The following is a 22,625-nucleotide window of genomic DNA, read 5'->3' as shown; positions in this document are numbered from 1 at the left end:
TTTAACAAAAGTATTGTACCTTTCTATCTATTTACTAATGCTAGCAGCATAGTTATTAAAAATACTCAATGTTTGAGAGAGTGAATTCCCACTTTAAGTTGTGGTTTAGCAACCAAAGTGGCAAATTTTGTTTTGTGTGATCATGTGGACAAAGAGCAACTGTGCACCTTTTTCTTTTTATGAACAGATTTAGCAATAAAATCAAGCTTAAAACTGCCACAGAACTTAGAAGTGCTGAGGAAGATTTTAAAATGCGCTCAAATATGTTATGCCAATTTATGATGCAAGCCATATACAGAAAAAAAAAATATAAAAAGAAAGAAAAATATACTAGATAGATAAAGTTCTTACCGTGGTTGGCTAGGGGCTGCAGCCGTTGGCGTTTTCGGCCTCATCTTATCCCCAAGTGGATACTGAATATTGGTGTAGTCCCGCTCGTTTGTCCTTCCCCTCTATTAAAGAATATACATTATAGAAATAAGGAGGTGTAATAATGGTGAATTCTTTATTTGATCAAGCTGTGTAGGTTAAAACCAGAGGGAGGAAGATACTTCAGTACACAAAACAAAAAAGAAACAAAGGAAAGCAAAGACAACATATCAAAGAACACACAGTGCTGCCACTAAAACATTTTTTGGGGTATTTTTTCGCTAAAGCATTTTTGGGACATATTTATTTGCACTATGTTTCCAACAAGTAATCTTATATCAGCTTTCAGGGATTGGCAAATCCTTCTCCGAGATAAATGTTTTCTAGCAAGACTTATCTCCACCCCTCTTCCAAACTAACATGACATCTAAACCTGTACCTGTTGGAGATTGGCTCATCATTGAATATCCAACCAATGGGCAACTAATAGGCAGGACCAAGATATGGGCATTCAAGCATTTCAGTTGTGTTTTTAAAAGTCTCACGTGATGCATTTTGGTGCATATCCGTGCCCTTTCACACTGATTAGTTTTTCAGTTAAACAAAAGCTAAACATTATGTGTTTTTACAACAAATTCGTGCAAAAGCAGCCTGAAATTCAACTGACCGGTGTGAAGAGTTCCATAGGATTTAAAGAGATGCATTTTTCTTCAGCTTTTACAGTGAGAGAAAAAAAAAGTTGATACCCCTGCTCATTTTGTACATTTGGCCACTGACATGGGCTGACATTTTAATGGTAGATTTATTTTAACAGTGAGACATAACAAAAATATCCAGTAAAATGCATTTCAAAAAATGTATAAATTGCTTTGCATTTTAATGAGTGAAATAAGTATTTGACCCCTTTGCAAAACATGACTTGGTACTTGGTGGCAAAACCCTTGTTGGCAATCACAGAGGTCAGACATTTCCTGTAGTTGCCCACCAGGTTTGCACACTCCTCTTGGCAGATCCTCTCCAAGTCATTAAGGTTTGAGGCAGACATTTGGTAACTCAAACCTTCATCTTCACATATAGTCAAGCTGGAATACCGATCCATGACCCATTTTCAATGCCCTGGCTGAGGGAAGGAGGTTCATGTCCAAGATTTGACGGTACATGGCCCCGTCCATCGTCCCTTTAATGAGGTGAAGTTGCCCTGTCCGCTTAGCAAAAAACACCCCCAAAGCATAATGTTTCCACCTCCATGTTTGATGGTGGGGATGGTGTTCTTGGGGTCATAGGCAGCATTCCTCCTCCTCCAAACATGGAGAGTTGTGTTGATGCCAAAGAACTTGATTTTGATCTCATCTGACCACAACACTTCCACCCAGTACTCTGAATCATTCAGATGTTCATTAGCAAACTTTAGACAGGACTTTATGCTTTCTTGAGCAGGGGAACCTTGTGGGCGCTGCAGGATTTGAGGCCTTCTTGCCATGGTGGGTTACCAATTGTTTTCTTGGCGACAATGGTCCCAGCTGCTTTGAGATCATTAACTGGATTCTCCTGTGTAGTTCTGGGCTGATTGCTCACCGTTCTCATGATCATTGAAACTCCACGAGGCGAGATATTGCATGGAGCTCCAGTCCAAAGGAGGGCAGGGGTTGTGTCAGTGGAGTATTGGGGTTTAGGGAGAATGGTGAAGTTGGGATTTGGGGGGGGGGGGGTGGGGGAAGGTGAACCATTGTGTCCATTGTGCATGAGGCCTTAGAGTAAGCTGGAGAATAGCAGGATCTCAAAGTGAACAGTACAGAACTGTAAAGTTTCCCCATAATTTTAAAAAAAAATTAACAACTTGCCAGCAGCTTACGCAAGTTCTTTTTTTTTTTTTTTTTACCTTTTTTATTGGGTTTGCTGATTTTCTTGTAGTTGCCAAAGCAATGGAACAGATCAAAGGACCAAAGTGTTGGGGATCATTCATTTTATTTCAGATAGTGCCTTCAGTAGCAGAATGTAAGAAAATGGCTACTGACTTGCATATGTAAAGTGAACCTTTTGACAAAAAACAAATATTGAAGCCGACTTGCTTTTAAAGTGTCTGAAAAAAGGCTAAGCTCCTGTTCTGCATGGATGGTATTGAACTGTTAATTGTCTGGTAAAAGGTGAACTAAAGGCCATCTTTCTTGGTCTCCTGGCTTTTCACCAAGCAGTGAAGGGACGTACAATAGATGAATCACTCAAACTTTCTTTCCTTCATGTTTTTGGGGGACCCCCCCCCCTCTTCCTTCTATATGGTAATAATTGTTCTTCGGGTCACCGCGCCCCCTTTGTATGGCGGGTCACACACGGCCCCCCAGTTTTGTTCGCTGTCCTTATCACAATATCTGGGGGGAATGTGATTTCTGTTTTGGGGTTCCGTATGTGAATTTTTTTTTGAGCCACAGTTATTTTGCGTTTCCTCCATTTGCAAATAATCGCACCAACTGTTATCTCACCAAGCTGACTGGTGATGGTTTTGTATCCCATTCCAGCCTTGTGTAGGTCTACAATCTTTTCCCTGACATCCATGGCCAGCTCTTTGGTCTTGGCCATGGTGGAGAGACTGGAATCCGATTGACTGATTGCGTCTGTGGACAGGTCTTTTATACAGGTAACAAGCTGAGATTAGGAGCACTCCCTTTAAGAGAGTGCTCCTAAACTCAGCCCCTTACCTGTATAGAAAACACCTGGGAACCAGAAATCTTGCTGATTGGTAGGGGATCAAATACTTATTTCACTCATTAAAATGAAAATCAATGCATAACTTTGACATTTTAAATTTTTTTTCACTTGCACGACACGTTTTGTGGTTTACTTCATTACTTGTCCGTGCAAGCGGCGATATGTAGGTCGTACTATCAGAACATTTTCGGTACGTGTCAATGAACATATTACTAACATCAGGTTGGGACTGACGAACCATAGCGTACCTAAGCATTACACGTGTCACAACAAAAATCCATCTGGTACCAAGTTCCAAGTTATCGATTTTTTTCTCTCCACATTGGCGGGGTGAATCCAAAGTGAGGGGGATTTCTAAATTAGAAACCTTTTGGATTTACCAATTAAAATGTTATTTTCCGTTTGGGTTAAACCTTGACTGGGATGTAAACGCATTTATTAATAAGGCGAAGTAGACATGGCAATTTTCCTGAGTAGGGCTGGTTTCAACATTTGTTATAGAATAATGGAATTTATATTTCTGCTGTTTTAGTTCTGTGATCTCTTATGTTTTGGTTGAGGATATGTGGCTGTAGGCCATGTATTTATATTTTTATCCTTTGCTGTTATTTTAATTTTTTCAGCAATTATATTTTTGTTAAGGTGTTTTTGGCTGTTCTGTTTAGAGACATGCGGTTTATAATCTGGCCACTAGAGGGGGTTATGACTAGTATCTGTGCTATGTCCTCAGAGGAGAGGAGTTTTATACAAATTTTCTTTTCCCTGGTCATACTCTGTTCCACTTATGAGAGTGGTTTTAGAGAAGTGTGTGTGATGCTATATCCTTCGCACTGGCGACGTGTAGAGCCACGCGGTGACGTATGGTGATGGCGCTGCGGAGACTCCCCAGTGGGGAGGTAGTTTGACTCCTCCCGCCTTGTGATGCATTGGAGAGCGGTCTTCCCCCGCAATAGTGTGTCCTTTCTTTTCCTTTTGTTCTGCCCATAGTGATTTTAACAGAGTGAGGCGTGGAGCGCAACGCCTTCCATCTGGCGTAGTGCTGACGTGTGGACATTAGGGGTGACGGCGTCGCGCTGTCTCTTTCAATGGGTGGTTCCCATTGCCGGTTGTTCCTCCCTGTGATGCAGTTGTGGGCGGTCTTTGCCGCGATAGTGCGTGCCACCCCTATGTACAGCCCCTCTGCCATTTGGCGATTTCCCCTGAGATGCGAGGCTCTTATCTTTCGATTAGGGGTGGCGCGGATGGGCGGATGTCACGGCGGATAATGTGTCCCTTGTGTACGATTGTCTTTTTTTTTTAGGAGTCATATGCACATGGGGGTGGTCCCTGTGGGATGGGGGCTGACGCTTTGATTTCCTTTCTCAGTGATAGGTCTGTTCTGAGTGGGATGGATGCGGACACTTTGCCCTCTCCTCTCATTGATAGGTCTATTCTGTGTGGTGTCAGCAATAGATGTCAGGGGTGGTTTTAAAAACATTTCTTGAATTTTGATTTCCTTTCTCAGTTATAGGTCTGTTCTGAGTGGGACAGGTGCTGACACACCTTCGGGTAGGAGTACCCATTACTTATCTCTGTTTATCCAGTACGCTGTATTACCTGCATGAGGAGCTTTGGAAGGGTGTCACTATGATGGTATCTTCAGTGTTCCATTTTACATTTACTGGAAGTTGGGCACTCCTGTCAATTTGGATCACTCCTTACTGAAGAGGAACTATTTGTTGCTTAAGGGGACGATTATTTTCTTACGTGTCATAGGATAATTTTTTGTTTTTCACATTTGTTTGATCTACGTGGTACGGTTCACGTGGATCTCTTTATCATTTATTCACATATATTGTGGGGATCTTTACACATTGTTCACGTGGATCTCTGTATTGTTTATCTATACATGTTGCATTTGTGTTATTTTCATTATGCTTGGCTTATGCTACGCCACTGTGCAAATTTTTTTTCACCATTTTCACAAGTAGGTGATTTTTTTTTTTCACTTTTAGCGCTGCATTTTTTGCTTTCTATGCAATTGCATCATTGTTGATGCTGGCTGCTTTATACATTGTTTCTATTTGGTAGCGTGTATATATATATATTTATTAGGGGATCAAATACTTATTTCACTCATTAAAATGAAAATCAATGCGCTTTTCTGGATATTTTTGTTGTTATTCTGTCTCTCACTGTTAAAATAAACCAACCATTAAAATTATAAACAAATCATTTCTTTGGCAGTGGACAAAGGTACAAAATCAGCAGGGGATCAAAACCCCTTTTCCCTCCCTTTGCCTTCTTAGCAAGCTGAAAAACGTGTCCTCACTTACCTCTGTGGCTGCAAACACTGGGGAGAAACTAATCTTTAAAATTCACAGTATTTCTGTTGTGAATTTTGGGTATGAATTGCTTTGAATTATCTGCAGCTAGAGTAGTTCGTGGTTCTACAGCTCCTTTAAAGCTCTTTAAAATGGAGCTTATTCGGCATGGTGTCCCTGAAGCAGTTGTTATAATGTGCCGGTATAATGTACAACTATAGCAGCCCTCTTCTCTAGTGGTGCGAGGCCCCCACTTTCCCTGTTCACTACTGCTGCCGTCTTCTGCCATCTTTTGCTGTTTTTTTTTCTGGGTCAAGCATATTTATTCTTCAGTCACTACAGCTCACTAAAGACATAACTCTAGTGCATGTGTGCATAAGAGGTTACATTGTCCTAACTACCAGCTCTTATATCTGAAAAGATACCAGGATTGTATACTACATTGCATGTATGTGGCATTCAATATACAATATGAAAAAACAGTTAGCGGGAAGGGAACTTTTTTTTCCTTTTTGCAGAAGAGGCATTTAAAGTCTCTTCCACCAAAAATATACCTCATAGCAATTTTTTTTTTTTGAAATATTGTAGTTTAAATCCAAATTAAAAGAGAAGTATAGCTAAAGCTATTTGGCCCTACTTCTCTTATGGATCACAGGAGTGCAGTACATTTTGGGCTCATGTGACCTGGACTGCCCGCTGGGAGGCTGTGCCAGCCCCTTCCGCCCCGTGAGCGCTGGAGGGGAAGAGCACAAAGCTGGTGACTAACAGTCCCCATTCCATGCTCAGATCAGAGGGGAGAACAGAGTGATCAGTGGTATTTGATCCCTCAGTTCTCAGTGTAGAGAAGCGGCAGGGGACAGATACAGCATTCACCTAGGATATTTTTTTTTCTTCTAGCCCAATCCCATACTTTTCTTTCAAGACTATTTAAATACTTATAGCTCCTTAGCCTGACCACAGAATCCCTTTAAACAACATAATCATAAAGCTGAATACAAGAAAAGATTAAAAAAAATAAAAAATGGACCCTTTCAGTGGGGCTTTCCTGGAACTCAAGGTTTAAAAATGGTTGTTTTGTCCCCCAGGGGAACAGAAAAAGCAGCAGGGTCTTTGGCCTCCTAATGTACAATGCAGGACCAGCGGTCCTCACTCCCCTTGGCAGCTATTCTCTCTGGCATTCCTGGTTGTGGGCAGGTTCTCAGCATCTTAGCTTACAGTGCAGGATTGCTTGTCCTGCACTGTACATGTTGACGTTGGCTGACCAAGCAACAAAGCAAAATGGCTTTGCAGGGCTGGCAGGAATCCTGTAAGAGTGAGGGATAACATAATAGTTGCTTTTTATGCTCCCCTTAGGCAAAATAAGGATTTAATCCTTGCAATGCATTTTTTTTTTAAATTTTACCCAGAGTTCTGCTTTAACCAAAACACAGGTATCACAGGAAGAAATGGAGTTCAGTGCAAAACTGTTGTGTCTGTTCAGCTTGGAAACCTGCAGTTTATTAAAGCAAGAAAATCAATATTTGAATAAGAAGCCATCTTGCATCTTTGGGTATACATAGGATATCTTCCAGCTACATTAAATACTTGTAGTCTTTGTAACATTCATAGCCTTTAAAATATACTTTGCTGCTTATTTTAGAGATAATGAAACCTACTTTCCACAATAAATGATGCAATTTCTTACACTTAAGTAAGGAAAAAGACTGTCCTAAAAGCCTCTTTATTTATTGACTTTATTTTGCAGGTCATTTCTGGAGCCACATATTAAGTTTACTGGTCGTTACTTCTATTGGAAAAACAGTTAAAGCAGATGTTACTGCTACAGTAACATATACGGCTACTGCTGCCGTGGGAATGGCATTTACTCACCTGTTCATCTTCCAGATATTTTTTCCTGGACTCAATATACTTCTGTACAGCCATATAAATGAATTTGTATTGGGCCTCTGTCTGCACCATACCCGAGCGCTGCTGTCTCACCATCTGGATGGTCTTTGGGACGTCAATGTCACAATCCAGGCCTGTGAGATGCAAATTATTCGGGATATCTTTAAAAATGTAAGGCTTTATACTATACTAAAGACTACGCAAAACATTTATAACAATAATAGCCTAGCTGGATCCAAACTGTAAGAGCACCCTGCTTACAGTTTAAAGCCCAACTCCAGCCAAAACATATATAGTTTTGGATAGAGTAGGAAAATACTGGAACCTTATGTTTTTACGGACGTTTTCCCCCTTATTTGCTGCCAGGATAGAAATCTCTTCAGTAACTTTAGTAGAGTGATGAAGAGTTAAGACTTCTGCCAATGTTTTTTTTGCTATCTGTGCCTTCCTGTCCCAGAGACACATTTACTCCCCGATTTCTTGTATAGGTGCCCCAGTGACAAAAAGTGGGAGAAATCACAGAAGATCTGATAGAAATGTTACCTCTTCCCCACTCTAGTCAAAACTAAAAAACATTTAGATTGAGATTAAAGCGGGGTTCCACCCATTTTCTACACATGCAATCCATCTCATGGCCATTGAGAGTACTCTTAAAAATTGCATTTTTAGTTATTTTTTAAACACCTTTGTTCTTTTTATTTTTAGCAGCACTTCTGGCTTCACCGAGGCCATTACGTCACTAGGCGATTCCCAAGGACGCAAGGAAATATTGGAGTAATGTATTCCAGGAGTCCATGCGGATCGCCTAGTGACAAAATCTTGCGTTATTTCCAGACAGAGAAAAGAGCGCTGCGCAATGGCATTACTGCGCAGGCGCAAGATCAGGAGGTGCGTGCTGGGTAACCAGCTGCACAGATTGCCGGAAACAAAGAGAAGGGGGCTTCAGATGCCCACAGCTGACATAGGACCTGCCTGCTTCTGCTATAGTATTCCACTATTTTAACAAACTACACAGACCACACATATACAGCAACATTTACATGTATATATGTAGACAAGTATGGAAAAAGTGTTAAAAAAAAAACCCCCAAAAAAGTATTTTGGGGACTGGAACTCCGCTTTAACAGAGGGAAGCAAATTTATTGTAACAGCTTGTAATTAATGCTCATGTAAAATAACTGAATGGACAACAGGTAGGCAGACGATAAGGGATTGTGGGGGAGATTTACTAAAACTGGTGCACACAGAATGTGCTGCAGATGTGCTTAGTAACCAATCTGCTTCTAGGTTTCATTGTCAAAGCTTAATTGAACAAGCTGAAGTTAGAAGTGGATTGGTTATTATGCACAGCACCATATTCTGTGTGCAACAGTTTTAGTAAATCTGTGTTGCTGGTGGGCTGCATCAACGCAAAATACAGGCTCCTTGTTCAAGTCCACCCAACAACTATAGAGACAGTTCCTTACATGCTAAATTACATGAACGCATATGAGCATAATTATTATTATACATGTTTTATATAATTTAGATGATTAATGTTTAATTGTACGTATGAATTTCATACGCATGTTGCACAGATAAGCAGATAACTTTTTTTTTAATGTGAGTAAAAGGCCAAGCTTCTGCCGGCCTCAAAAGGGTTCTGGGACTCAAAAAGTCCTCTGGCATTGGGCTGTGATATATAAGGAACTGTCTATCATTGCTGAGTAGACTTGAAAAAGGAGGCCACTCATAAAATGCATTGTCCCAGCAGCCACTAGCCCATTCTATACCCCCCCCCCCCCCCAGCCAGCCACTAGGTACGGTGTCGGCTCGTTCGGTGGCCGGGCGCATCATGTACTCCCGCTGCAGGAAGCGGTGTGCCAGTGTACCACAGTGGTAGACCGCCTGTGAGACAGCGGAAGAGCTATAAAGTATATCAGATTGCCTCTCGGGGGGGATCGGGAAGGAATATTTTCCTTTCCTGTGCTGGAGCAAATGGGATCATGCTTCGTTTTTGCCTTCCTCTGTATGTAGGATTGTGTATATAGGAGTGTAAGTTTTTTTTTTTTATATTAGGGATTTTTTTTCCTTTATTGGTTGAACTTGTGCCTTTTTTCAGCCAGACTATGTAAATATATGTACAGTGGTGTCATAGGGGTCTGGGACAGCCATTTACATTTAGATGTGCACGTTACAAGTTTGTGAATGTGACATTGTTTTTTTTTTATTTATTTATTAAAGGTTTATTGCACCAGATCTGGTGCAATTTCTCTTGTTTATGTTTCACAGATATCAATTCTCAGAACTCGGGTGATTATCCTGTTTAAAGGCTGGGTTCTCTAGCGAACTTTGATTTTGGATTCATTATTACAAGTTACCCTTGGCATTTGGTTTTACAGTTCTAGAGGTAGGTAAATGGCCCACACCTATAGAAAGGGCATTATCCAACTGTAGTCAAAGCTACATGGCTTGTTTTTAACTACAGATGCCCTTTATCTGCATAGGCAGTTCTTTGGTAAGGGTGAGCCGACCATTTATTCTTAACCTCTTGGCGTGACGATCATAAACCCCACCTGACAGCATCTCAAACCCCTTAAAGGGCCAGGAGGCACTGGCGCAAAGGGGTTAAATGAAGTGGAGAACGGTTAGAACCCCTGTGAGGTCTTTGCGGTCTCCGTTGAGCATATTTTTGCTCACTTTCTGTACTGGTAACTACACAGGGAGAAAAAAAAGCATATCTCCCAAATAGAGAAACTGAGTCTGATCAAAATCTGACAGAGGCTGTGCACTTTCTTCAAAAAACCAAGGAAAAAAGCCTGGGATTGGGTTGGGCTTTAACACAAGAAGAAAAACAACATTAAGATAAATCTGAGCCTTTACCTTGCCTGTTAATGGTATCCACTAAAATATCTATCACTATGATTGTACCAGTGCGTCCAATGCCGGCACTAAAAGAGAGCACAACAAACATGGTTATTGTATGTGTCAGGTTTTGAACACATGGAGTAGTGCTTTCTGCCTCCCCGTAATAAGCAATACCTGCAGTGCACCACTATAGGCCCAGACTGCGGACTAGACTGTTGAGCTGCATTGATCTCTTCCAGAAAGCGCAACGCTCCCCCTGGTTCATTTGGGACTCCATGGTCTGGCCAGCTCAAGTACTGATAATGCCAAATATGTCTCGGAGGATCATCCTGTAACAAAAAAATAAATAAAAAATAACAGCGTTTATAAATAGCAAATCAGAGACAGACAGTCCAAATTCCCTGCAAAATAGACATATTGGCCTAGACAACAGTCTGTAGCACTGAGCACAAATGCTGCGTTACTACATTCACTTTAAAGGTTAATTTCCAGTTTTTGATTGGAGGGTACCTTTAAGTCATGTTACAAGGACCTAATTATTTGCATAACTCTGACAGTAAGGGCAAACAAAACTATACAAGGGTAATGCCAAGTATCCATGAACCAGTTGACTCATAAAAAGATACAATGCATTGAAATGCGGAGCTCTTCACTTGGCCGCAGTGGTAATTACAGGAATGTCTTGGCGATGTAACGCTGGCAGCTGATTCCGAGCCCTCTGATCTGTCTGACAGCTCTTATACCGCCGAGAAGCGGACAAGGATACGTTTATTATCCAATTACATATGGGTGAGCACTGCTACAGAGAAACTGTCACTTTCCATGATAGAAAATAAGCCGTGGAAGCTGACATAAGTGTCAAAACACCATATTTAAAACTAGTCATTATGTGCAAATATTTCTGGAAAATGCAAAACAATTGACACAAGTGGAAATTTCAGTTCAGAATCTGGGAAGCCAAGCTTTTATGCTGGATGAGCCAGCACTTTACATAAACTGATGTTTAAAGTAAAATATAATGTGTTTATGTGCCCTATTCTGTTTAATGAAACAGGATTAGTAGAATGTTTGTGTGTGGTCATCTGCACAGAAAGGATAGTGTATAGTATATATAGTGATCTCCAGTATATCATATTTTATACTGTGTGTAATCTCTAATATATGCTATACAGTCTTTACTACTCTGTATGGTATATAGGAGTGAGCTCCTATATACCATATTTTTCTGCACATTTGCATCTATTCTGCTTATTGTAGACATATTGACCTCTAGTAAGCTATATTTTAGAATTGACATGAGAATGAGTAAACTTATCCAGTTGAAAACCAAGCCTTTTTTGGCACTGTTTACAAGTGTATACCTGTATTTTTTGCTAGAAAACTGGAGTTAGTACTTACCGGTAACTCCTTTTCCGGTGGTCTTCCAGGACAGCCCTTGAGAGATGGAGCTCCTCCCATCGACACAGGAAACACATTGCCACAGTTCAAAAGGCGGTCCCTCAGGTCCCTGGTCAGTCATTCACCAAGAACCGAAGGATGGAACTGAAAAACATATAAACCATAACAGGTAATAACATTAGTACATCACTACAATCAAATAAAGGGTGGGATCGTGCTGTCCTGGAAGACCACCGGAAAAGGAGTTACCGGTAAGTACTAACTCCAGTTTTCCCAAGTGTTCTTCCAGGACAGCCCTTGAGAGGATCCCCAAGTACTTACCAGATTAGGGGGGGACCACGGCCTGGAGGACTTTCCTCCCAAAGGCCTGATCCTGACTAGACATTAAGTCCAGTCGGTAATGCCTTGTAAAGGTGGAAAAGCTTGACCATGTGGCTGCTTTACATACCTGCTCCGGGGTGGCACCAGCTCTTTCTGCCCAGGATGCAGACAACGCTCTTGTTGAGTGAGCTTTAACACCCTCAGGAGGATCTCTATTCAAGGCCTTATACCCCTCTGCTATAGCTAGCCTAATCCATCTAGCTATGGTTACTTTTGAAGCTTTCTGTCCCCTACGCTGTCCGGAAAAAAGGACAAAAAGGGAGTCTGAGATTCTGAATGGATTTGTTATTTTAAGATATTCTAGAATACACCTCCTCACATCCAATAAATGAAAACGTTCCTCTTTCTCATTTGCTGCATTTTGACAAAATGAAGGGAGGACAATATCTTGGGACCTATGGAAGCTAGATGCTACCTTTGGTAAGAACCCAGGGTCTGTCTTTAGAATGACTCTGTCTTCTAGGATCTGTAGGAATGGTTCCCTGATGGAAAGTGCTTGGATTTCACTGACCCTACGGGCTGAAGTGATTGCCACCAGGAGAACTGTCTTAAAGGTAATAAGCCTTAGGGAGGCCTCTGAGATAGGCTCAAAGGGTGACCCCAAGAAAGCTTTTAGCACAACTGCTAAATCCCAGGATGGGACTTTTGTGATTCTGACTGGCTTGCGTCTAGCGACTGCCTTACAGAATCTAGCGACAAAAGGATTTTCCTGTAAGCGTTCATCTAGGTATACACTTAAGGCAGCTATCTGTACTTTAATAGTACTTAGGGTTAAACCCTTGTTTACACCTTCCTGTAAAAACTGTAGAATATTAGCCGTATTTATGTCCCGGCCATTCAGCCAGCTATTGAATTTTTTCCAGACTTTTTTGTAAATAGCTCTCGTGACTGGTTTGCGACTCTGTAGTAAGGTCGCAATTACCTCGTCTGACAGGCCCTTACTCCTTAAGATTTCCTCCTCAGTAACCACGCTGACAGCTTCAGTGTGGCGACCTGCGGATGGTAAAGAGGTCCCTGCGACAGGAGGTCCTGTCTGTAGGGAAGTCTTAGAGGCGGACAATCTGTCAATTGTAGCAACGTTGTGAACCACGGTCTCCTGGGCCAAAAAGGTGCTACTAGAATCAAACAGGTTTTTTCCTTGAGGAATCTTGCTAGGACCCTCGGAATGAGATGAAGAGGGGGAAATGCATACGCCAGACTGAAAGTCCATGGAGTTTGCAAGGCATCTACCGCCAGGGGTTGATCTCCTGGGTTTAGCGAGAAAAAATTGGGAACCTTTGCATTTGTCTTGCTCGCAAAAAGGTCTACCTCTGGTTCTCCCCAGTGAGCTGTTATGAGATTGAATGCCTCTGGGTGTAAGGACCATTCTTGGTTCGAAATCTTCTGTCGACTCAAGAAGTCCGCCTTGTTGTTCAGCTCCCCTTTCAGGTGAACTGCAGAAATGGATTCCAGATTGGCTTCTGCCCACTGGAGAATGCGTCTGGCTACCAACATCAAACGAGGACTTCTGGTTCCTCCTTGTTTGTTTATGTATGCTACAGCCGTCGTATTGTCTGAACGGACTTGTAGATGGTGACCCTGTATTGCGGGGTGGAAAGCTAGAACAGCTCTCAGGATTGCTGTTAGTTCTTTCCAATTGGAAGAGAAACATTTCTCCTCCGGGGTCCACTTGTCCTGGACCCAGCTTGAGCCTAGGTGGGCTCCCCAGCCCCAACTGCTCGCATCCGTTGTTAGTGTTGAAGTGATAGGAAGGACCCAATGAACCCCTTTGTTTAGGTTCTCCCTGTCCTTCCACCACCAGAGGGAGCGTTTTACCCTTGAGGGGATCGATACCTCCTCCTCCAGATCTCTGCCTTTTAATTGTTCTAACAGAAAACCCTGAAGTTCTCTTTGATGGAACCTGGCCCATTGTACGGCTGGAATGGCTGCCGTCATAAGACCTAAGACCGACATTACTTCCCTCACCGTACACTTGGGGCTGCATTGAAGAAAAGATATTCTCTGCCACAGATTCAAAATCTTTTCTTCCGGCAGTATAATTTTCTGATCTACAGACTTGATCCAGTACCCCAGATACAGGATCTCCTGTGTTGGGGTTGTCTTGGATTTCTCCTGACTGACAATCCACCCTAATCGACTCAGACTGAGTTGAGTCAATTCTAGGTCCTGAGAAAGACGACTCTCTGAGTGGGCTGTTAGGAGCAGATCGTCTAGGTAGGGGATATTTGAGACTGATTGAAGCCTCAGAGGAACTAAAGCCTCTCCGAGAACCTTGGTAAAGATTCTCGGAGAGGATGATAGACCGAAGGGAAGTGCTCTGCACTGAAAGTGGTAAACCTTTGTGTCTATCTGCACTGCCATCCGAAGGAATTTCTGGCATTCCTCCCTTATTGGAATGTGCAGATAAGCATCCCTTAGGTCCAGGGTTGCCATAAATGTCTCTTTCTGCAGGAGATTCTTTATGGAATAAATGGACTCCATCCGAAATCTCTTGTAACGGATGGAGCGATTCAGTGGACGGAGGTTCATAATTAGTCTGAATCTCCCTGACGGTTTTCTTACCACAAAGATGTGCGAGTAAAAACCGTCCCCTTGTTCCTGAATAGGGACTGGTGTCAATACTTCTTGATCTACCATTTCCCCTATTAGTAAAGGTAAGGCCCTGGCCTTTTCTGAGTGACTTGGAAGCTTTGTCACCAGAAACTTGGAAGGAGGGTTGCTGTGAAATTCCAGCGCATGACCCCTTTTTATTATGTTTAAGACAAACTCGTTCGAGGTTGTCTCTTCCCATTGAGGAAGAAATTTGCTTAATCTTCCTCCCACAGGAACCCTGACGTCACTGGGGTTTGGGATCCTGATTGGGGCGGCTAAACAGTATGCCCCCTTTTCCTTTCCCTTTATGTCCCGACCAATGTTTTTTGGGGGTTGAACTCTTCTCTGATTTAGAGGGTTCCTTAAAGGGACAAAAAATTTTTCTTTGAAAATTTTTCTTTTTTGCAGGAAAGGTTTTCTTTTTGTCCGCCGTCCTTTCTAAGGCGGAGTCTAATTCAGGCCCGAAGACTAAGTCTCCTATAAAAGGGACGCTGCACAGGCGGGTTTTAGACGCCGTGTCTCCCCCCCAGGTTTTCATCCATACTGACCTCCTTGCTGCCACTGAAAGTGCTGCAGATTTAGCCGTAAATTTAACGGAGTCCGTGGAGGCGTCAGAGATGAAACTGGTGGCCTTAAAAAGCATAGGGAAGGATTTCAAAAGCTCCCCCCTAGGAGTGCCTGCCTTTAAGTGTTCTTGTAGTTGCGATAACCAGAACTCCAGGTTTCTAGCTACACAGGAAGTGGCTAGAGCTGGTTTTAAGCCTGCCATAGAGGCATCCCAGGCCCTCTTTAAGACAATGTCTGTTCTCCTGTCCATGGGATCTTTCAGGTGGCCCATATCCTCAAAGGCCAGATCAGCCTGCTTTGAGATTTTGGACAGAGGGGCGTCTAGTTTTGGATTTTTATTCCAGACCGCCTCTGGGCTCTCATCAAAAGGGAACCTTCTCTTAAGGGATTTAGGAAAGAAAACCTTCTTGTCTGGTTCAGACCACTCCTTAAGGACAAGGTCAGAAAGCACCTTATGTATAGGAAAAACCCTTGCTTTCTTTTTCCCCAGAGCCTCATACATTTGATCATGTCTGGATAACTGAGTTTCTTCCTCCTCAATTTCCAGCGTATCATAGATAGCCCCCATTAGCTCATCTACTTCCTCGAGAGATAATCTATATTTTGAGGCTTTAGATGCTGCTTGATCCTCTTCCTGACCCGAGTCAGTGTCAGAGGATTCGGGGCTAATCAACGTGGGGCTAGGCTCCCTGACCATACGGGGCTCCCCTGAGCTGGGTGTTGTAAGGCATGGGGAGGATGAGATTATAGTTGTTTTACTCGTGGAGGCAGCTGCAGCTGATCCCACGTCAGTGATTAACTCCCGGAGGGACTTAAAGGTCGACGCCATTTCCTCTTTAAAGGAGCCCAAAAACTTTGCTAAAGGGGAATCTGCCTCAGATTTAAGCAAGCTTGCAATGCATTGCTTGCATAGGGCTTTGTTAGAGCCAGAGGACAACCTATTCCCACAATTAGGACACTTTTTGCGGCCTGTCTTGTGTCTTCCCTTGGCATCTCTTTAGCCTGAAAATAAGAAGACAAAGGATTTCTTAGCGTCAGCACCATGTCCCTCTTAGAATCACCACTAACAAACAACCTCACTGTGAGTAAACCGCCACCGTGGGGTACTACAGGGCCCAGCCTACAAACACCACCACTCCACCAGAGTAATAGCATGCCCAGCAGCCTACCTGGGTTTGGCTGGTGCCTGTCTCCGCCGGAGTATCCTGGGGAATAGCCTCCATGGTCCCCCTCTGACGCTCCGAATCCCGCCGCTAATCCGGTATAGCTGGACGCTGGTCGGGCTTTACAGGCACAGCGCTGGCTCTCCCTCTCCTCCTTGTACCCTTAGAGACCCGGAACCGGAAGTCTCGGCACGCAGTGATGACGCGGTTCCGCCGGAAGTGAACGCTCGGCGTCTCCGACCCCCTGCAACGAGGAGGGAAGATGGAAGGTTCCACTCACCACTCCTGGGGGAAACCGGCGTCATTCTGCCCCTGGCCACCTCGGCACTGGAAGGAGGAGGGTAACGGGTCTGCTCCGGTTCAGCTGGACGGTACCCGAGCCAAAGAAAAAAAGGTATGGACCCAAACTGCAGCCATAAACCAGGACCCGGTCCCTTAGGCTTGCAGGTTCTCAGGCAGCCCCTGAGAGGGGCCTCCAGGTTCCTGGCAACATGTTCCTCCGACGGAGGAAACACAAATGACTGACCAGGGACCTGAGGGACCGCCTTTTGAACTGTGGCAATGTGTTTCCTGTGTCGATGGGAGGAGCTCCATCTCTCAAGGGCTGTCCTGGAAGAACACTTGGGAAAATTACTTATAACCCCCAAATACTATACATTTTTTTTAGCAGAGACCCTAGGGAATCAAATGGCGAATGTTCCAATTTTTTTACTTCACGCTGCATTTTTGCAGTGGTTTTTGAAACAATTTTTTTTTTTTTAAAAGATGCACTTTTATGAAAAAACCAAAGCAATGCCCCAATTGTTTTGCAAAATGTGAAAGATGATGTTACACCAAGTAAATAGATACCAAACATGTCACGCTTTAAAATTGCAAATGCTCGTGGAATGGCGTCAAACTATGTTACTTAAAAATCTCCATAGCTGTCACTTTAAAGAAAAAATTATTTTATTTTTTATTTTTTATTTTTACACTGCTGTCCCTTTATTTTTTAATCACTTTAATTCATATTACAAGGAATGTACCCCTTGTAATAGAAATAAGGATAACAGGTGCACTTTATGGTGAGATCTGGTGTAATAAAGAACCCAAATCTATCCTTTACCTTTAAAAGCAAAAGGCCCGAACTGGAGGTGTTTAAACCAGAGTGTCACCTTAACACTATGTTCACATAACATGTACAGTGTAGCCTTTGTATGTGTGTGTATATATGTGCACATGGTGTATAGTATACTAAAAATCGCTGTACATTCAGACAATGTGTACTTAATTTAGAACATATTGGAAACTACAATACACAAAACAATGTAGACCATCGGTCAGCAACCTTTTTCCAAATAATTATCAATTTACAAACACTAGACAACTGGTGTGTCAGTGAACAAAAGTGCCATAGATCTTAGTTCAGCACAACTTCTTGTACCATCAGAAACACAGGGGTTTTACATTCTCAAACTATATATGAAGCAGAGGCTTTAGGAAATAAAAAAATATGCAATTTGGTATTTTTGCAGTTGAATTTTAATGAAAACAACCCAATACATAACCCATTCTTTTGTAAAATATAAAAGATGATGTTACGCCGAGTAACATACCAAACATAGTGAAAGAAGGGGGCCTTCGCGCTACTATATAAAAAATCGATATAAAATACAAATAGGGTAAAAAAATATATATACACCTCTTCAACTAGTCAGTATAAATGAATATAGAAAATATAAATGAATAATCACTAAGTGCACGTGCAAATATAAGGTGCAAAAAATGCAGCAAGACCTGATAGTAAACACAAACTACCCAATAAAGTGATAAACGTGAAAAAGTCCTGCGCAAAATATGCCAAAAAAAAGCCCTTGAAACGGCTAAGTGCAAAAAACATATAAATAAATAAATATATATAAAATTAAAAGTCCATATAAATCACAAGCACCAATAATAAAAATAAGTTGATGAAAACGGTGGTATAAAATCCCAGGAATAAGGGCTCTCAGAACTTTCACCTCAAAAAGAAGAAAACCAAGCATATCACAAAAGGCGTATCCCACTCCACTCCTCGTATCCAGCCACCAAGGGGGTCCTTTACTGTGCCAGACCAAAGATGATGATTTCCATACTGGGCCACTAGAGGGCCATCAGTAGCACATACACTTATAGCGATGACCTGGAGAGTATTCTCCGTGATAAACGGCCCGCAAGGCTGTCACCGTCCAATCACATGCCCCCCCTCTCAGCTGATCGCCGCCGATCCTCCCTCCAGACCGGAAGATAGAAGTGCAGAGGTTGTAGAGGCGCCGGAAGTGAGATGTGTGCCGCCACCCCCTGTCCTCTGTGTGTGTGCTGGGCAGGGCTGCTGGTAGCTTTGCTAGAAATCTGCATGGAGATTAGATACGGCTAACTAGGAGCGATAAGAAAGCACAGCCAAACATGCCATGCTTTAAAATTGGGCACGCCCATGCAACGGCGACAAACATAAATTTTACTATCCACAGGCAAAGCTTTAAAAACTTTACAGGTTACCACTTTACATTTACAGAGGTGGTCTGGTGTTATTACTGCCCATGACGTTCACAGGGGTACCTCACATGTTTGGGACGATCACTGTTTGTGTGCGTGACCAATTTGCACGATCATCTTTGCGTGCGAGCACGGGAGGGACTTTTAAAAAAAAAACATTAATATTATTTTTTTATTTATTTTTTATCACTTTTATTGCTGTCACAAGGAATATAAACATCCTGGTGGCAGCAATAGGCATATGACAGGTACACTTTACGGAGGGATCCAGGGTCTCCCCTCCTACGCACTTAAAAGTATTCAAAAACACAAAGATCTGTGTTTTTGAATTTTTTTTTTAAATGGTGCAGATTCTTTTTGAGTAAACTGGAAGTGATGTCATATCATTTGCTTGTTTACTATTACTAACCGTCGATCCGAGCTGCTTCTGGCTTTTGCTTGGATGTCTGGCCAGCTGGTGGATGCACCAGCCGGTTGCTTAGGTCTCCCGGAGGGATGGGAGAGCTTGAGAGGGAAGGCGATGGGAATGGGGGGGGCTTACCCTCCCACTGCTTGTAATAGCAATCAAGCAGTTACTCATGAGGTAGAAATAGAAAGGTTTGGTAGTTCAAGGAGGACACAAGGGGACAGAAAAACATAAGAAAAAAAATGTCATTAAAAATAGATTACAAGGCCATCAATTAGTGGATGTGTAGGGATTATATTTGGAGCAGAATATTGTTTAGTGTCACTTTAACCATACAAGTGACTTCCACTGTAAATTGTACGGGTTATTATTTATTCTTTATTGTCGCTTTTTATGTAAAAAGTAACTAAGCCAGCGAAAACATTTTGTAAATGCTTTACCAAGACCTCACATGTATGGTTTGAGATGCAAATTTGCTCTAGGGTTAAAATCCTGACGTTTATCAGAGAAGTGGCAAGACAGTCGGCCACCTAAATGAATGGCTGTATGCGGCCATACTCAGATAAACACCGATGCTTCTTTGCATAGGCATTTACATGCGCATGCATGTATGACATATTCCCCCAAGATGGAAGTTCTGTATTTAGGGAATACATGATGCTCGTTTCCTTACCTTTATCCCTCTTTTAAAACCCTCTATCATTTAAAAAAAAGCCCAGAAAAGAAGCAGTAAGCATAAGAAAGATGGCAGACAATAGATTAAAAAAAAACACTTTAAAACACCACAAGGAACATTTACACTGTACACACAAACATTTGCCAGTACAAAAAATACCGGCCGACATTCTTCCCATGTGTATGTTCGTCTGTCTGACAGAAGTCTGCTTGGAAAACTAGCATTTAACCGACTACCAATCAGCACTCTTAGCCAATGGCAGAAAGCGCTGATCAGAGTGATCTGGAGGGGGGGCCGTCCCCCTGTCATAACACAACAGCTCAAGGGGGAGATCACTGTACTAACCTTGTATGGTTAGTACAGTGGCTCTGATCAGAGCAGTCAGTTTTTTTGTGCAAAGCTTTAAGAAAGGCGCAGTACAAATATTGCCACAAGCTGCAGTTATACATTCACTTACCCTCTCCATTTGGGAAATCTGTAGTTCCCGTAAAATGTAATCTTTTTCTAGATGGACGGCAAGGCTGGAAACCCTGATACAACCATAGTCCTTAGTGCAATTTTCCTCTGGCCAATAGCGAAAACATTTTTTCTGGAAGGTGAATGAGAGAAAGTTGTAGCTAATGAAATTTTTAGGTCCATGTGCATATTGTAATAGTCTCTTAATAATCCATTAACCAGCTGGGACTTATATATAATTTGTATTGGACTTTTTATTTTCATTTTTTCATGCAACTTTAGCGCAACTATATATATATATATATATATATATATATATATATATATATATATAATTTGTTTCAGCTGGGACTTATGCCTTGCGGTCCACACAGTGTGGTAAGATGACATCGGAAGCCCCTCTCCTGTTCTTGTGGCAATACCAAAGGGTTTCGGCAGTCTGAATTAATGTTTGTAACCTGTTCCATGAGTTAATGGAGGAATGGGATTCATGCAATTACATCATAACAACTAAGGTATGGAGAGACATCTAATGTTAGGGAGAAAAGTCTTGCCTTGAATTAAAATTTTAAATTGCTAGACCACTGATCAGAATATGCGAGTCTCAATTTACAGCATTGCACACGACTTTGTCCTTCTAATGTGTGCTCTTCTACACTTTGAATCCAAAGGAAGGGGGCATACCATACTGCTGAAGTTATACAGAGTAAATAACCTGAGACCACTGTAAGAAATGTAAGTCTCCTAAAAGCAGAACTTTATCCATAACAGTTTGATGACAATTATTGTTCTTTAACAAAGGAACATACATTCCACATTAATAATTATGCTACCAAAATGAGTGTGTGCTTTAAAGTGCCTCCAGCATTGCTCCGGTTTCTTCTTGCTGGAAGCCGCTATTTTGTTGAATCCCAGAGCAGTCACTTCCTTACTGAGAACTCTTCCCCTCTTAGTTAAAACACTGTAGGGGGGTTTATTAAAACTGCTTGTGTGTTCCCTAGATTTGTTCTAACTGTATGGGGATAGGACCGACTGGGGGAGGAGACCAATCGTCGTTCCTACTCAGTAGGAACAACGATATGTTTCCTTCTCCCCTGACAGAACAGGGATTTGTGTGTTTACACACACAAATCCCCGTGCTGGTTCTCGTGCACGCGATCGTGCGTGGCCGGCGGTCGTGCCTGCTTTTCTTCTCTCTTCCCTAATCCGTGTTCCCTCAGCGCAGTCTGTGCCATTTCTGTTGCTTTCTAACCCCTTCAGCAACAGTAAAACTAAAAGCCGTCAGCTTATCTGCCTCTAGTGGCTCTGATTTTAGGCAAAATACCAAGAATAGAGAGCAACTGAGCATGTGCAGAGCAGGCTGAGACAGTGTATTACTGGATTTTAAACTGTATAGCCACTTATTTTAACGTTTTACATAGCTATACCTGCCCGAGTGCTTTCACGCTGGAACGGTGTGCTGGCAGGTCACAAAAAAAAAAAAAAAAAAAATTCCTGCGAGCACCATCTTTGAGGTACTTTAGGAGCGGTGTATACACTGCTCCTAAAGTCCTGCAGCAGCATTTTTAACCCTTTTTTGGCTTCTAACGGGGGTTTAAAAATGCCCCGCTAGCAGCCGAAATGCGCTGCTAAAACGATGGTAAAGTGCTGCAAAAAAAGCGGTGCTTTACCGCTGACGCCCCAGTGTCTGTGTGAAAGTGCCCTGGTATAATACTCTATTCTATCTAAATCCCCTCCTGTCACCTAAGCAGCAAGAAAGTTACCCTCCCATCACCAGCTTCAGGCATCTTCTGGCTACTGGTGTGACATGTGGCAGTTGTTCCCACTCTATAATAGAGATCACATGTCCAGTCACACTGTGTTCAGATGCTGGCAGCCAAAGGAAAACTGGAACTTTTGAAATGCAGGTATAACAAATTTTAGCATCCTAAACTGGCCATAGTTTTAGTTTTGTGTGCCCCCCACCGGGACATGGTATTCTGACAGCAGGACCTGCCACTGTCAAAATACACTGATCGATTGCTCAGATGATCGGCTAATCAATGAAAATTTTCCAACATGTCCCTTCAACAGAAGTCATGCAAATACTGACTTTTGTGGCACACAGATGGCCAAACACTGATCGGAATTTAGTGGTTTGATCAGTGTATGGCCAGCTTTAGCCAGTGTAGAGGTAATAAACAGAATATTAGGTTAGTCATTAAGTCTGCTTTTAACAAATTAGATTTTACTAAAAAAGGCAAACTAAAAAAGGTCAGAAATTACTTAAGGGCCACACACACGGGGCAATTATTGAGCAGCATCGGCCGGTTCAATAGAAACTGGCGCTCGTGTATGGCAGCGGTTCCGTCAGCTTCTGACGA

The 22,625-nt window shown here is 42.4% G+C and overlaps 1 protein-coding gene across 2 annotated transcripts in view; it reads right to left on the bottom strand.

Annotated features, from left to right (window-relative positions):
• Nucleotides 1-22,625, bottom strand: part of LOC143934452 (tyrosine-protein phosphatase non-receptor type 11-like) — a 229,950-nt gene that overhangs the window by 6,420 nt on the left and 200,905 nt on the right. For both annotated transcript variants that reach the window (XM_077458101.1, XM_077458100.1), the window contains exons 10-14: nt 20,264-20,395; nt 10,284-10,438; nt 10,125-10,192; nt 7,245-7,396; nt 352-452 (exon numbers count right to left, since the gene is read on the bottom strand). In XM_077458101.1, coding sequence (XP_077314227.1) covers nt 352-452; nt 7,245-7,396; nt 10,125-10,192; nt 10,284-10,438; nt 20,264-20,395 — 608 coding nt within the window. The remainder of the gene's footprint in view (nt 1-351; nt 453-7,244; nt 7,397-10,124; nt 10,193-10,283; nt 10,439-20,263; nt 20,396-22,625) is intronic.

This window comes from Lithobates pipiens, unplaced genomic scaffold, assembly GCF_037356315.1.
Source record: "Lithobates pipiens isolate NorthernLeopardFrog02 unplaced genomic scaffold, aLitPip1_a1.2 Scaffold_27, whole genome shotgun sequence".
In the NCBI taxonomy this organism is placed as follows: Eukaryota; Metazoa; Chordata; class Amphibia; order Anura; family Ranidae; genus Lithobates; species Lithobates pipiens.
The sequence above is the reverse complement of the archived record's forward strand: the minus strand, read 5'-3'. Positions and strand labels throughout refer to the sequence as shown.